Source organism: Acanthochromis polyacanthus, chromosome 1 (assembly GCF_021347895.1).
Source record: "Acanthochromis polyacanthus isolate Apoly-LR-REF ecotype Palm Island chromosome 1, KAUST_Apoly_ChrSc, whole genome shotgun sequence".
Lineage (NCBI taxonomy): Eukaryota > Metazoa > Chordata > Actinopteri > Pomacentridae > Acanthochromis > Acanthochromis polyacanthus.
In genome coordinates, this window is record NC_067113.1 from 26,771,615 (window position 1) to 26,785,435 (window position 13,821).

Here is a 13,821-nt window from a genome sequence, read left to right on the forward strand (position 1 = left end):
TTACGTCACTGGCTCCAAAAAATCCTAAATGGTGACCAGGAAGTAGCAAAATCCGGGCTTCATTTTCTCGGCGTTGAAACCAACTGGTGACGTCACGGTTAGTTTACGCCTGGTTTGGTAGTACTATCTACTACATACTAAGAACATCCCACAAAATCTGCAATTCTTGACCCAGTAATCTAGCCATTGCCATTTCCCCTTAGATTGTTCTCATTTTTGCAGTTTAATGTATCATACCATAAAATACCAAATTTTTCACCAGTCCTGATATGCATGCCTAATTTGATGCATTTTGGGGTATGATAAGGCCATCAAAAATGCAATTTCCCTGGCCAGCTAAGAAAGTATAATAATTCCTTGCATTACAATAGGGTCCTCAGCAACATCAATGCTTGGACTCTAAAAATGTGGCTGTTTGAGGACAAATATATCATTTTAGTCACTTGTATCAAAGTTATGCATAATTTATGCTGTATAATGTTTACATCAAATGAGTTAATTATTTGAAATTACTTGAAACAATACATATTTGCATAATTTATGTAGTATACCTGTAATCTTTATTTATTGTGTTGTCTCTGTAGCCCGTGGAAGAATATTGTTGTATAGCTCCATCTACAGAGAAACTGGAAGATTACACTGCAGTTATTCTATTTCAGTGAACACAAACATGGTAATTACTATAGTTATTGTTTACCAATTTCTGACATATTCTAGTATAGTCTACCACAGTTATGCTCATTGTAGAATGTGTCTGTACAAAGAAGTGCATAATATACAGCAATTTGTTATATTGTAATATAAAATCTGGACTTCTGCCCATTTTAAAATGTAATGGAAAAACACAAAGCTGAACAATGCTGTTTAAGCTAATTTAAATAATTATATAACCAATTATATTATATAAGTTTTGGTCTTTGAATGATGTAGACAAATAAAATTATACAGCTCTAATGGCAGAGAATATCCAAGATTGCAATGCAGTTACTCTCATTCAGTCTACACAATAGACTGTATATAAAGATGTCTTTATATATTGTCTATAGTCTACGCTAGCTAATTAATCTAATAATGTATACAAATCTAATAAAATATGATTTGTATGAAAGACAATTGTACAAAGAAGTGCAAAATTTATGGTGCATGATGTGTATATAAAATGGACTAATTATTCTAATTAATATATAGCAATTTAAAATATATTTCAGTGTAGTATAAAATATACAAGTATATAAAAAGTATCAAAAAACTGCAGTTCTGCTCATTGTAGTAGAAAGTCACAAAGATAAGTAAATATGTAAAATAATTTATTATGCATAATACATACATTACATGTAGCATTATAGATTCAAGGTTCAACACATTTTTTTGATCACAAACACAATTACACATGGTATAATGTGCAGTAAATTGTGCATATGTTCCAGACCAAAACAATAAGAACACAAAAACACACCATGTTTGTGTGTGTGTGTGTGTGTGTGTGTGTGTGTGTGTGTGTGTGTGTGTGTGTGTGTGTGTGTGTGTGTGTGTATGTATGTATGTATATATATATATATATATATAGAGAGAGAGAGAGAGAGAGAGAGAGAGAGAGAGAGAGAGAGAGAGAGAGAGAGAGAGGGATTAGGATTAAGCGGTGCATGGATAGATAATGGATATTAAACATTATTATAAAAACTGCAATTCTGTCTATTTTAAAATAGTATTTTAAAACGATCGCGCCTATTTTGTTTTCAGTATTCCCGGAAGTCCTCGCGACTGCCGATGCGTTGTCACTGCGGTGCTCAGAAACCATGTCGGAGTGAGAGCTCTTCCTTCTCTCACTCTCTCCTCCCTCACTGCTGACGTTTCCCCTTCCACCCGGTCAGTGCTGTGTTGGCTGCTGGTAGGGAAGCTAGCTAGCTGCTGGCTAACCTGCCGAGCTTCCTCCTCCTCCTCCTCCGCCTCGGAAGGCAGCCCAACGGAGCAGTGAATGAACCGCGCACCTCCATGCATCCCCTGTGGCCGCGATGTCAGCGACAGAGACGGTCTGAGCCTTAGCTCTTAGCCATGTAGCTCCATGGTCCTTTGATATCTGTAGTCAATGTTAGTGTGATTCGTGCCCTTAGCTGTTTCCACCAGTAGCTAGCTTTTTTCTGTGCGGGACACACGGCGGCAGCTAGCCCCCTTTCTCGCCACTACAGGAGGATGCTGAAGCTGTTCGGTGCACTGGTTATCCTCGGACTGGCCCTGGCGTGCATCACCTCCTGGGTGCTGGACACCTATGACACGGCTTGGCACCCGAAACGGAGCGTTCAGCAGCCGGCTGCCAGGGATGGAGATGGATCTGCGGGGAGTTCTCCACCATTTCCCGGCGGCGAGTTGGACAATATATTCTGGTTTATACAGGTGGGCTGCTGTTCTGTCATGCTAGCTAGCTTGGTTTGGTCCTGCAGGGCATTCCCCACCATCTAAATCCAGCTGTTATTCTCGTTTTTATTCACATTTGGTACTCTGTACAGCTCCACAGTGTTGTATTATGAAGCCAGCTGCTCAGCTTCACCCACTGAACTCCCTCTGAATGATTGACTGAGAGGAGTCACTGATCATACAAGTGTGTCAGGAGAAAAGGTGGTTCAGCAACGCAGCAAGTTCTGATCAGACTTTGTCCTCTCGTGTTGTACAACCTGCAGAATCAAACTGACACACACAACCCTCATCCAATATAATTTAAAATCCATTTTGATCTCCTTTTTGGGTGTGATTCAAGGTGTCTGACATTCACATAAGTCGATTTCATGACCCGAGGCGGATTCCAGATTTTGAAAAGTTCTGCACCGACACCATTGAAGTGATCAAACCGGCTCTAGTGCTTGCAACAGGTACAGTGCTTTTACTTCTGTCTACTTATTAGACAAGCCTTTGTGCTGTAACAGTGCTGCATGGGTGTGACTCATGTTAATATAGTTCAAAAATGGTGCTTCATTTTGAACAGGAATGCAGATCATGATTATTTTTACAGCCATTTAGTCTGTTATTATTTTTCTTCATTAGTTGATTGGGCTATAAATGTATTAAATTGTAAAAAATGTCCTTCAGTGTTACCCAAAATCCAAGATGATGTCTTTAAAGGTCTTGTTTTGTCCAGAACCCAGAGAAGGGCTTCAAATTATGATTATTTTCATCATCGATTAATCTTTTATTATTTCTATGATCAATTGGTTAGCTGTTTAGGTTATAAATTGTAATAAAATTGTAAAAAACTGGCCATCAGTGTTACCCAAAATCCAACATGATGTCTTTATAGGTCTTGTTTTGTCCACAACCCAGAGAAGGGATGAGTGTCATGATTATTTTCATTATTGATTAATCTGTTATTATTGTCCTGAGAAGTTGTTTGAGCTTAAAAATTGTGAAAAATGTCCAACAGTGTTACCCAAAATCTAAGTTGATGTCTTTAGAGGTCTTGTTTTCTCCACAACCCTGAGAAGGGATGAATATTCTGATTATTTTCATTGTCAATTCACCTGTTATTACCTTCTTGATTAGTTGTTTGGGCTATGAAATGCATACAATTGTAGAAAAAAATGACCCTCAGTGTTACCCAAAATCTAAGATGATGTCTTTAAAGGTCTTGTTTTGTCAACAACCCAAAGATGTTCAGTTTACTGTCTCAGAAGATAATAGAAACCAGAAAATATTCAAATATAAGAGACTGAAATCTGACCATTTTTAGCTTTTTCTATCCTTAAAAATCACAATAGTTCTTGATGGATTTAATAGGCTGTTCACGATTGTGCCTCTAAATCTGAGGTGCCTTATTTGTTGTCCCATTTTCCTTGACCACAGGGGATCTGACAGATGCCAAAACAGAGAGTAAGGTGGGCTCCCTCCAGCACGAGGTGGAGTGGCAGGCCTACCACAACATCCTCAAGAGGTCCCGAGTGATGGAGCGCACCCGGTGGATTGACATCCGTGGAAATCATGGTGATTGACCGCGCCAATTTCTATTAGTCTTAATGTTCTTTCCAGAGTCATTCCAGTGTAGTGAGTGTGCAGCACAGCTGAGATCCTTCTGAGGAACCCTTGGAGCACTTTAGCATCACACAGGAAGTCACCCTACCCCTCCTCTCCACTGCTTTCTCTGTTATTGAATCACAGGCGACTGGATGGGAAACAAGATATCATTGCTTTGTATCTGTCAGAAAAACGGAGAGCTAGTTATTGGAGCTGCAGTTTTGATCTCAGTTGTTGTGTGTGTCCTGTCAGTTTATCTGTCGTAACAACGGATTTTGTTCGATATCTTCCTGTAACATGAGAGATTCCTGAGTTTATCTATGACCTGTTTTTGTAGCTTGTACGCTGCTCAAACTCACTGTTTCTTTCCTTCTCTTGCAGATGCTTTCAACATTATTTCACTGGACAGCATCAGCAATTATTACAGGTCAGTACGATATGATCGGTGTGACGGTACATGCCTGTTTTACATTCAGCCAGAGTCTCCTCCTGCATGTCTAACAGCTGCAAGGGGAGCATAAAGTCGATCAAAGTATGTTGAGACTTCAATGCCCCTGAAACATGAGCAGTTGCAGTCTTATTTGTTGACAATAATCCAAGCTGTCTGAGCTTCCTGAGGACCAAAATAGAAGCAGGATGTACACGAACAGACTGACTCTGTCGTGTTTCGACACTTTTTTTTAGGTTACGTTGCTGCCCCCGTTAATGCTGACTGATGTTTTATCTCCCTAATGTTCCTAATGTTGTGGTTATCCTCGGCGAGACAAAGTCTGTCTCCTGCGCAAGGCTAATTTATGTATTTAAATTGCATTAAATTATCTCGGGGCTCTATTAGGATTGGAGCTGCTGGCTCCAGCCCAGACTACTGTGCACTGCCATGCTGCTTATGTTGACTTTTCTTAATTTCTCCAGAAAATATTCAGCTAATCAAAAAGTGGGCTCCTTCCACTATGTTCACAAAACCCCCTTTGGGAACTATTCCTTCGTCTGTGTGGATGCAACCCTGACGCCAGGACCAAAGAGGCCGTACAACTTCTTTGGTATTCTCAACCAGGTAAATTTGTCCATGTACCTTTAAACAGCATTTTAATGTCCTTTTATACACTTTGATGAGTTAAAGACACATTCCTCTGTCAGAAAATGTGGTCAGTGAATTACCAAATAGTAAATCAGCATTTCCTAAAAAAGAAAACATTGCTTCACAATGTTGTTTTCTGTCTGTGAAGAAATAACCAGTCACCTGTGGAGTATGTATTGTAGTTGAGATATTTTTTTTCTCTTCATATTTGATACAGACTCAGATGGACCTGCTGGACACGTTCAGAGCTGAGAGTCTAAAAAGTAACCAGTCGATCTGGTTTGGCCACTACACAACCTCCACCATCGTCTCCCCTTCACCAGGAGTTCGGGACATAATGAGGTAAGAAAATACTGAATGTTAGACCCGTTTTTTGGAAGCCAAATAGAGGAAATGTGTGTCTTTCCTTCCAGTCATGATGCAAACATTCAGCAGCCGATTCCTTTTACATGCAAGCCAAAACTTTAGCTGGTTTTAATTCCATGCAAGTGATAGTTGGAATATTTGAAACATTCACACATGTATCTTGATGTTGTAGCTACGTTTAATGCGTTTGTATTTTGTGTGTAAAGGTCTGCAGTTGCGTATCTGTGCGGACACCTGCACACACTGGGAGGCCTGATGCCCGTCCTCCACAGCCGGCATCCCCAAGGAACCCTGGAACTGGAGCTGGGCGACTGGATGGACAACCGCAGGTGTGTACGATCCCAAAATACCTCGAACTGTAATGTTTGTAACCGTTTCTCTTGTCATTGCTCAGTGCCGTCTTCTCACATCTGTCTGCAGGTACAGAGTCCTGGCTTTTGACCACGACCTGCTGAGTTTCTCTGACCTGAAGTTTGAGCAGTGGCCCGCAGTGCTCATTACAAACCCCAAAGACGCTCAGTATCTGCACCCGGGGCGGGAGCCGCTGGGTCGGATACGGAGATCGACACACATCAGGTGTGTGTTGAACCATAAACCTGCTTACTGGCGCCACTGCACATGCTTTTACGATGCTTCGTTTGTCTGATGCAAATTTACACACTTCCTCAATTACATCAGTGCTTATGTAAAACATAGTTATGTCTGCATAGGTTATGGTTTCTGTTTTGTTGTCTGGCGGATGTGCTGTTGAAACCTTATTTCAAAGTCATTTGGTCGATCCTGGACATCTTATTGTCTATGGATTCATGTGTTTTGATGCAAATCTAGAGCTTTGACATTAGTTTTCATTTTTTTAAATTACAGAATATTTTTTTCCCCTAATTTCCAATATTTAAGTTTTCTTTCTAAATTTTTTTCCAAAGGATCTTGGCCTTCTCTGAGGCCCCGATCACCGCGGTTCACGTCAGCGTCGACGGGGAACCTGTGGGGAAGGGCCACTCTGCTGGAGGCCCGCTCTATGTCCTGCTCTGGGATCCGTCTCTTTACCTCACCGGACTGCACACAATCAGAGTTAAAGTGGAGGTCGGCGTGGCGGTCATTCATCTTCCACTTAGTCAAAAGTGTTCTGAGGCTTTTAAATATTTCATTAGTCTTGATTAAGTTTGCTAGATTTGTTTGCCCGAGCTGAATTATGAATAGCTTTATTATATTTCGCCATCTGGGGACTGCAGCTTGGAAACAGTTGGGGTCTGTTCTACTGTTGCACATATTTTAATGTGAGTCTTACTTGGATGCAGAAATTTAACACATTTTCTGCCTTCATAACCTTTTTGTGTGCGCGTCAGGACTCGGCAGGCCGGTCGTCAGTGAAGGAGCAGCACTTTACTCTGGAGGACGATCTGACTCCCAGCTTCGGCTTCTTTCAGTCCTTCATCCTCCTCACAGACCACTACATCCTGGGCCGAGTGGCGTTCATATTCATGATGCTGCTGAATGTCGGTGTGCTCCTGGCCTTCAGGTTCCTGAGTGTTCCTTCTGGCAGAGGTGAGCTGTCTTATCACCGTACTGTCATTTCTCTTACAGGAAACTGAAGTTCAGCTATTCACTGTAAAAAATGCCCCTCTCAAGACAAGAAGAAAAATTTTCAAGGGACTTTTACCATGAAATGAGAGAAAAAAATCTGCCAATAGAACAAGTGAACAATGGCTTGTTAAGATTTCTTGAAATAAGATGTGATATTTATAATATTGAGATCTTAAAATTAGCTGGTAAAACTGATTTGAAGCTGTATTTTACCAGCATTGTCCATCTTAGGTGTCTTAAAACATGCCAGACATGGAGTTCTTCACTCAAAATAGATTTTTGCTTTCATGTAACCTTCTAATTTGAGATGTATTGACCCTCCTGTTGTCCTCATTTACGGGCACCAAAAAATATTGTTTCCTTGTCTGAAAAAAATCCAAAAAAACACCAAAAAAAATCCCCAGATTTCTGTCTTCAGGAAGAAAACTCCAATAATTCCTTAAAAGTTTCCCTTAAAAATGTTATTTTAAAAAAAAATCCCCAAATTTGACAAGAAAATTTTCAAAAAATGAGTAAAAATCTTCCAAAAAATCCTTAATATATCTAAAGTGATTACATATAAATCAGTTAAACTTCTATTAGTTTCTTTAAGAACATTCACAAAAAAATCAACCAAAATCCAGCGAATTTTGGTTGATTTTTTTGTGAATGTTCTTAAGAAACATTTTTTAAACTTTTTTTTTCCACCAAAAAATTTTACCAAAAAATGTTGAAATCGTGCAGAAGTTTCACTGTGAAAATATTTATTGTTGTTCCACATTTTCCAACTTTAAACGGGTCAATCTCACCCACAGGATGACATGGAGGTTAAACTTATTTTGAATTTTCCTGTAAAATTCAACTCAAAACAAGATAATTTCAAGAATGTTTGACTTAAGAAGATACTTAAGATGCATTGTCTTAAAACAAGTCCCTCCATCCTGCTGAAATGTCACTTGTTCAAGTGAATTTATCTTAAATCAAGTGGGATGAGACGTTTTGACTAAAAATAAGACAAATAGACTTGGTAAGATTTTGAGTTTTTGCAGTGCTCGGCTTACTTTATAATCTGTAGACAGAAGGGTTCACAATGAACACGTGCAGATTCCATGTTGACTTATTATCAAATGCACTGGCATACTGCAAGAATAGTAGTTCTTCTGTATTGTATTCAGTCCTGAGTTTCTGATCTCTGTTATGATCTACAGGATTGGCCTCTCAAGTATGTATGTCCCTCCATCTGGTCAGTAAAATGGACAGCTTCTACTACTCTCTGCTGCTGTTCAACCTGTGCACAGCCTTAGGTGGGTTCACTGACTCCAAGACTCCAATCTACTACTTAATATAGTTTGAATCGTCCATATAGTAGCATAGCAACATTAGAGTGCAAAAACACAGTATGTTGGTGAAAGAAATCTAGTTTGCCTTACAAGAATTCTCTGTAATCCTGAGCATGTTTCTGTATCGCATTCCTTCCTGCAGGCCCGTGGTTTATAGGAGAGCTGATCGACGGCCACAGCGGCGCCTGCTTCGCCTTTGGAGTATTCATTGATGGACACTTCCTGGAAGGCAGCCTCACTTACGTGGTCGGAGTCGTTCAAGTAAGAGGAATGATGTAATTTGGCATATTTGCATCTCTGTGACATCCGTGCATGCACCTGTGGGGATTTGCATGTCATATGTGCAGCTAGAGGCTATAACTGTAAATCATTCTCACAGGGTTTTTTTTTATTATTGTGAAAGCTCTAAAATCCAACAAAAATCCAACCAATGGCGAGTTAGTCACTAGCTTGCGAACATAAAGGTACATTTGGTAGCTTAGAGGCCAGTTGATAATGATAATAAAATAACGGTTTATTGATACAGATTTTTATTTACAAAATATTAAAATAAGCAAAGCAACAATGAAACATTGAAGGAAGACGATAAAGCATTAGTAAAGATGTTTAAAAACAGCAATAGCAGAGCATCAGAAAAGGAGTAAAATGTTTTACAATTGTCTCTCCATGTGGGTTTTTACAAGCTTTTTGACCCGAAGCATTAACTGAGCTGCTCTAAAAGAGTCAAAGCATATTCCTCCTTTGTTTTAAGGCTGGACTGGGTCTTTTAACAGCAAATGATTCTCGGATCTTAGTGGTCGAGGTGCAAAATAAAGAGTTGAAAGTTCACAGATGAAGAGTGGAGCCAGACTGTAGTGATTTAAAGTAATCAACAGAATTCTTGACTGAATCCCACGACCAATAAATGGGGTAGGCGAGGATAAAGGCTGTGATGAGGAACAGTATCCAGGGGTTCGAAACACCCCGTCCCCCAAATAATAAAGAATGTTGCTTCATATGTGTGTGATCAGGAACCTGTTGTAACACATTAACTGTGTCAGTGTTCAGTGTCACGGCTTGTCTGTGCTGCTCCAAAACAGCCAAAAAATCAATTATTGCAGGCTTATCTGTCTCTTTTTGGAATATTGATCACATTTTAAACTACATTTTTTTTAAACATCTTCCTCAGAATCTACAACTGTATGCTGCTCGGCACCTGTGCTGCATCTACGTCTTAAACCGGCGCAGGGGTTTTCCTCCATAGAAGAGTTTTTGACACCCTCCTATGAGGTTTTAGCCAGCACCAATGAGAAATCACCAGCCACAGAAGTATAAGAAATCAAAGCTAATTTTTAAAACAATTTTGCTAGCTGGGGTTTCAGTTAATCAGGCATAATAGACGTATTTGGTAATGAGCTGCTCAGAAATAACATAAAATTGCAAATTGCCCATATTGAGGAGGAAAACAACTCTGCAGTGGCTGCAGGTCAATGGGTGTAACCTCTTAAATAACACTGGAATTAAAGGAAACATTTGTTGTTCCAGTGTTTCACTAAAACACTAAAAATTTCGACATTTTCACTCTATAAAATTCCCTCAAATCTAACTATCTGAAAGCAAAACATTTATTTTTCTAATATTTCTTTAAAAAAACTAAGTATTTTAACATTTTCAGTGTATAAAATTACCTCAAATTGAACTATCTGAGAAGGAAAACCTTTATTTTTTGATGTTCCTCCAAAAAAAACCAAGCATTTTAACATTTACAATCTATAACATTCCCTGAAATCAGACTGTTTGAGAGGGAAAACTGGCTGTCTAGGTCGGTCATGTTCACTCACTGCTTCAATTTAAAGGATCACAGACCTAAAAGGACACTTCTATTTATACGCTTTACATAACGTGTATTTTAATCCATTTAAGCATATCCTCACATCTTGCTGCCCTGCTTTCTATATTGTTTTCCGGTTAAACCAAGAATCGATTATCACTGCTTCATTTTATTCTAAGGACTGACAAGTGCACTAATCACATTGCCATGCGCTGATTTCCTCTCCGCCAGCTGCTCTTCTTCAACATGCCCCTCACCTCTTACCTCTGCTGGAGCCTCCACCACCGTTGCCGCGGCAACACCTTCCGATCCCAGTTCCTGCGGCCGGGCTGCCGCTGGCGGACTCTGGCGGTTCACCTCTTCATGCTGCTGCTGCTCACCTGGCAGGCCCACTCCTGCTACTTCCTCCTGGAGACCTACGGCCCCATGGCCTTTTTCCTGTCTCCCGTCCGCACGTGGGCGCTGGGGCTCAGCCTCCTATTGGTCCACCGCGCCTGGACAGGCCCCGCCCCTTTCCTTCGAGACAACAGCAAGAGCATCTCTCCCTCTTGACAGTAATTGCACTGTACACCACGATTATCCCCCGCCACTCTTTCGAGCCTGACTCACAGATATATTTTGCTGTCTCTTTCCACCCCAAAAGCCTCAATTTTCCCCCCGACACAGCAGCCCTCTTTCCTTCTTTTCTCTCCTCTATCCAAAGCCACTTCACAGTACATCACCCACTATCCTGTTTCTAGATAGTATTGTTTACTTAATATGCATGTTGTTGTAAAGCACCAATGCGCACATTTCTGGCCATATTCATAGCAATGTGTACAGTGTAAAAAAAAAAAAAACTAAATCAACTTGGAGACATTAAGGGTAAAATAGCCGATTTGAGCTATGGGAGTCCGACGTATGCTGCAGCTGACAGTACATGAGCTGCATTCTGCTGTGGTTTAAGTTGAGATTTAGCACTTTTTGGAAGTGTTGCCTTGGCCAAAAGCCACTTCACCACTGCCGAAGGACGAATAGGAAAGATTTCACCTTTTATCGTTCCCTCTGAAAACCACTCGCTAATGACGGCTGGATGTGCCAAACTGATTCTAGCGTTTACCTTCGAAAGAACCGCATTTAACACACCGTAAGCTACTCCCAACGTGCCCCGGCTTACAGATAGCAACCCAACCGAGATGACATAACGACAGAAAATCAGAGGAGGGAAGGTACAAATCAATCAAGTACTGTAGTTGGAAGTAGTGTCTTTAAATCAAATGAATTCCATCGCAAACAACTGCCAGTACATACAAATGTTCACATTGGAATCTTCATATCAGCGGAAAAAAAACCAACCTTTAACGCCAGTTTTTCAGCCGGCTTGACCCTTTCCTGCTCCTTCAAACGCGACTACAAGAAAGCAGCTGTTTGTTTCTCAGGAATGTGAGCACTTGAACAATAGGCTGGTCCCAGTAGTATTTCAGGACAATGTTTTTATACTCCATAGTCGCTCAGTGAACTAAAACCATGTCAAAAAAACAATCCAGATGTGTGGTGGCAAAAATCAAACAAACAAAAAAAATGTAAATGAATGTGTTCTAGCTGTGGTGAAATGAGATCGACCAGTACTATGCTGTTTTATTTATTCATTTTGATTGTATTGTGTGATTATTTTTTATAATCCCCCCCCCCTTCATGTTTTAAATCAGCACTGAAAAATGGGTATTCTTCTCCACTACGGTGAGCGTAGTTAGGAGGATATTAGAGCATTCCCTGTTGTGGAAGTTAATTTCACAAGATTTGTGTGTGCAATAATGTTTCGTCGTTTATCGTCCCGAATGTTAATTCTTTTTTTGTTTTTTTTTCTGTGAAGGTGTGAGAGCGGTAAATCGTGTCATTTGCGCTGTAATTCAATCCTTTCTAGTCGGCGGTAGGTAGCGGTCGCTTGGATTCCACAAGAGAGCAAAACATAAATACGGCGAAAACCCGCATTTATCAAGTCTTTTAATGGAGGAATTTTCCAATCGAGTTAGATCCTGGTATGTTTTTTTTTTTTATTCTTTTTTTGCAATCATACCCAGCTTGAGTGCAGAGTAATTGCTCAGTGCTGCGATAAGACACGTAGTTTCATATTAGAGCAGCTGCTCGACAGTGAGAAAATTAAATTAGGTGCACTCTTGCTGGCAGTGGTTTAATAACTTTTTCCCCTTCGCCGCATAGACAAATCCTCTTCATTTGTACAGAAGCACTACCAAGTGTATAATTTCTGCGTAAAAAAAACAGATACTTGATGGACTTTTATATTGGAGGGTTTTTTTCTCTCCAATAACACTCTAAGCTGTGTAGTCTCTCCACAAGGAGGCAGTATTGAGTGAACTGAGATGACTGTGCTGCATTTCACTTCGCCAAATTATGCATGGGACTGTTACTTTCTTCTTCTTCTTTTTTTTTTTTTTTTTTTTTTTTTACAGTAAAGCACCAAAACCAAGTCTTGACAATGCAGGTTTTATAGTTTACCACTAATGCATAAACAATCTATAAATCTGGATGTGATTGTTCTCCACCTGGACGCCGATTTGACTGTTTCACAAGAAAAAAAACTGGCATCAGCGACGTACTGGCGTTCATGTGACTTATTCTGCACCCCCCCCCCCCCCCCCTTCTTAATTTCAAACACTGAAGCATATGAATGAGTAGATGAGGATTTTACACCTGCCACATATTTTTCTTGTGACGACTGAAATTACAGCCAACCACAATTTTATTTTGTTAATGGTTTATAGTGCTGTGGAATAAAAATGTTCATTACGGTAAATCATTCATGCTGACTGTCTTCACTCTATGGAGGTAAGAATAACGTCAACGAATAAAACTGTTAACTGGTTGAAATGTGGTGTAAAAGAAATACTGAGCTGATATTACAGTATTTTGCTCATTTGTTTTTCCTTTTCAAGCTCTTTTTTTTTTCATTTCCAAAGTCCTTCGATTTGCTATTTTTAGGTCTTGGCACATATTCAGTCATTTATCGACACCCCATTTCCCCGCACAGCCATTTTTCTCACTTTTCCAACTATCTTTGTGCTCAAACGATAATTAGACGGATGGTTTTGGGAGCTTAACTGCAAAGGCATCAGCTCTTATTAGAACTAGATAGTAAATGCAGGAATACTCATATGTATGCTATAGCGCCGTAGTACAACCACTAATAAGTGTACTGCTCGAGTACAGTTTTGAAGGAAATTTCCATATAATGCTACTTTATGCTTCCACTCCACAACATTTCAGAGGGAAATAGCATACTTTCTGCTCACATCTTCAGTTACAAGTTGCTTTTAAAATAAAGATTTAACGCAATAGGTATTATATGAAGGCGTCAAGAGACAGCACTGTTACGGATTTAAACCAGTGGGTTTTAGGCAGCTGGTGTCACGGACGAAGAAATGTGTAGTCGCGGTCATATTTAAGGTGTCTGAGTTGAAAATAGCTCGATTCAATAGGGGTTTTTCCCGCCAAAATTTCACACATGGTTTGATTTCTCATTTAAAAGCAAAGATTCGAGAAAAATTCCAAATCTGTAACAGATTTGTGTGTCAAAATTTTGTTTTTCTTATGTTCTTCTATTTATAATGTTTGGAACACTCAGATTTATCTAGTGTCTCTGTATTTAAATAATGTGATGTAATATA

At 39.8% G+C, this 13,821-nt stretch overlaps 1 protein-coding gene across 2 annotated transcripts; it reads left to right on the forward strand.

The window, feature by feature from the left end:
* Positions 1 to 1,834: 1,834 nt before the first annotated feature.
* Positions 1,835 to 12,953, forward strand: tmem62 (transmembrane protein 62). 2 transcript variants are annotated; one of them, XM_022199248.2, is made up of 14 exons: positions 1,835 to 2,030; positions 2,187 to 2,391; positions 2,753 to 2,864; positions 3,832 to 3,969; positions 4,381 to 4,426; positions 4,912 to 5,053; positions 5,295 to 5,419; positions 5,650 to 5,772; positions 5,864 to 6,019; positions 6,367 to 6,526; positions 6,790 to 6,988; positions 8,215 to 8,310; positions 8,489 to 8,607; positions 10,388 to 12,953. In XM_022199248.2, the coding sequence occupies exons 1-14, from the start codon at positions 1,993 to 1,995 to the stop codon at positions 10,706 to 10,708; spliced, it is 1,980 nt and encodes a 659-aa protein (XP_022054940.2). In that variant the 5' UTR covers positions 1,835 to 1,992; the 3' UTR covers positions 10,709 to 12,953. The 2 variants fall into 2 exon arrangements, with proteins under 2 accessions (XP_022054940.2, XP_051808929.1); XM_051952969.1 differs by having other exon boundaries at positions 1,836 to 2,391.
* Positions 12,954 to 13,821: the final 868 nt, after the last annotated feature.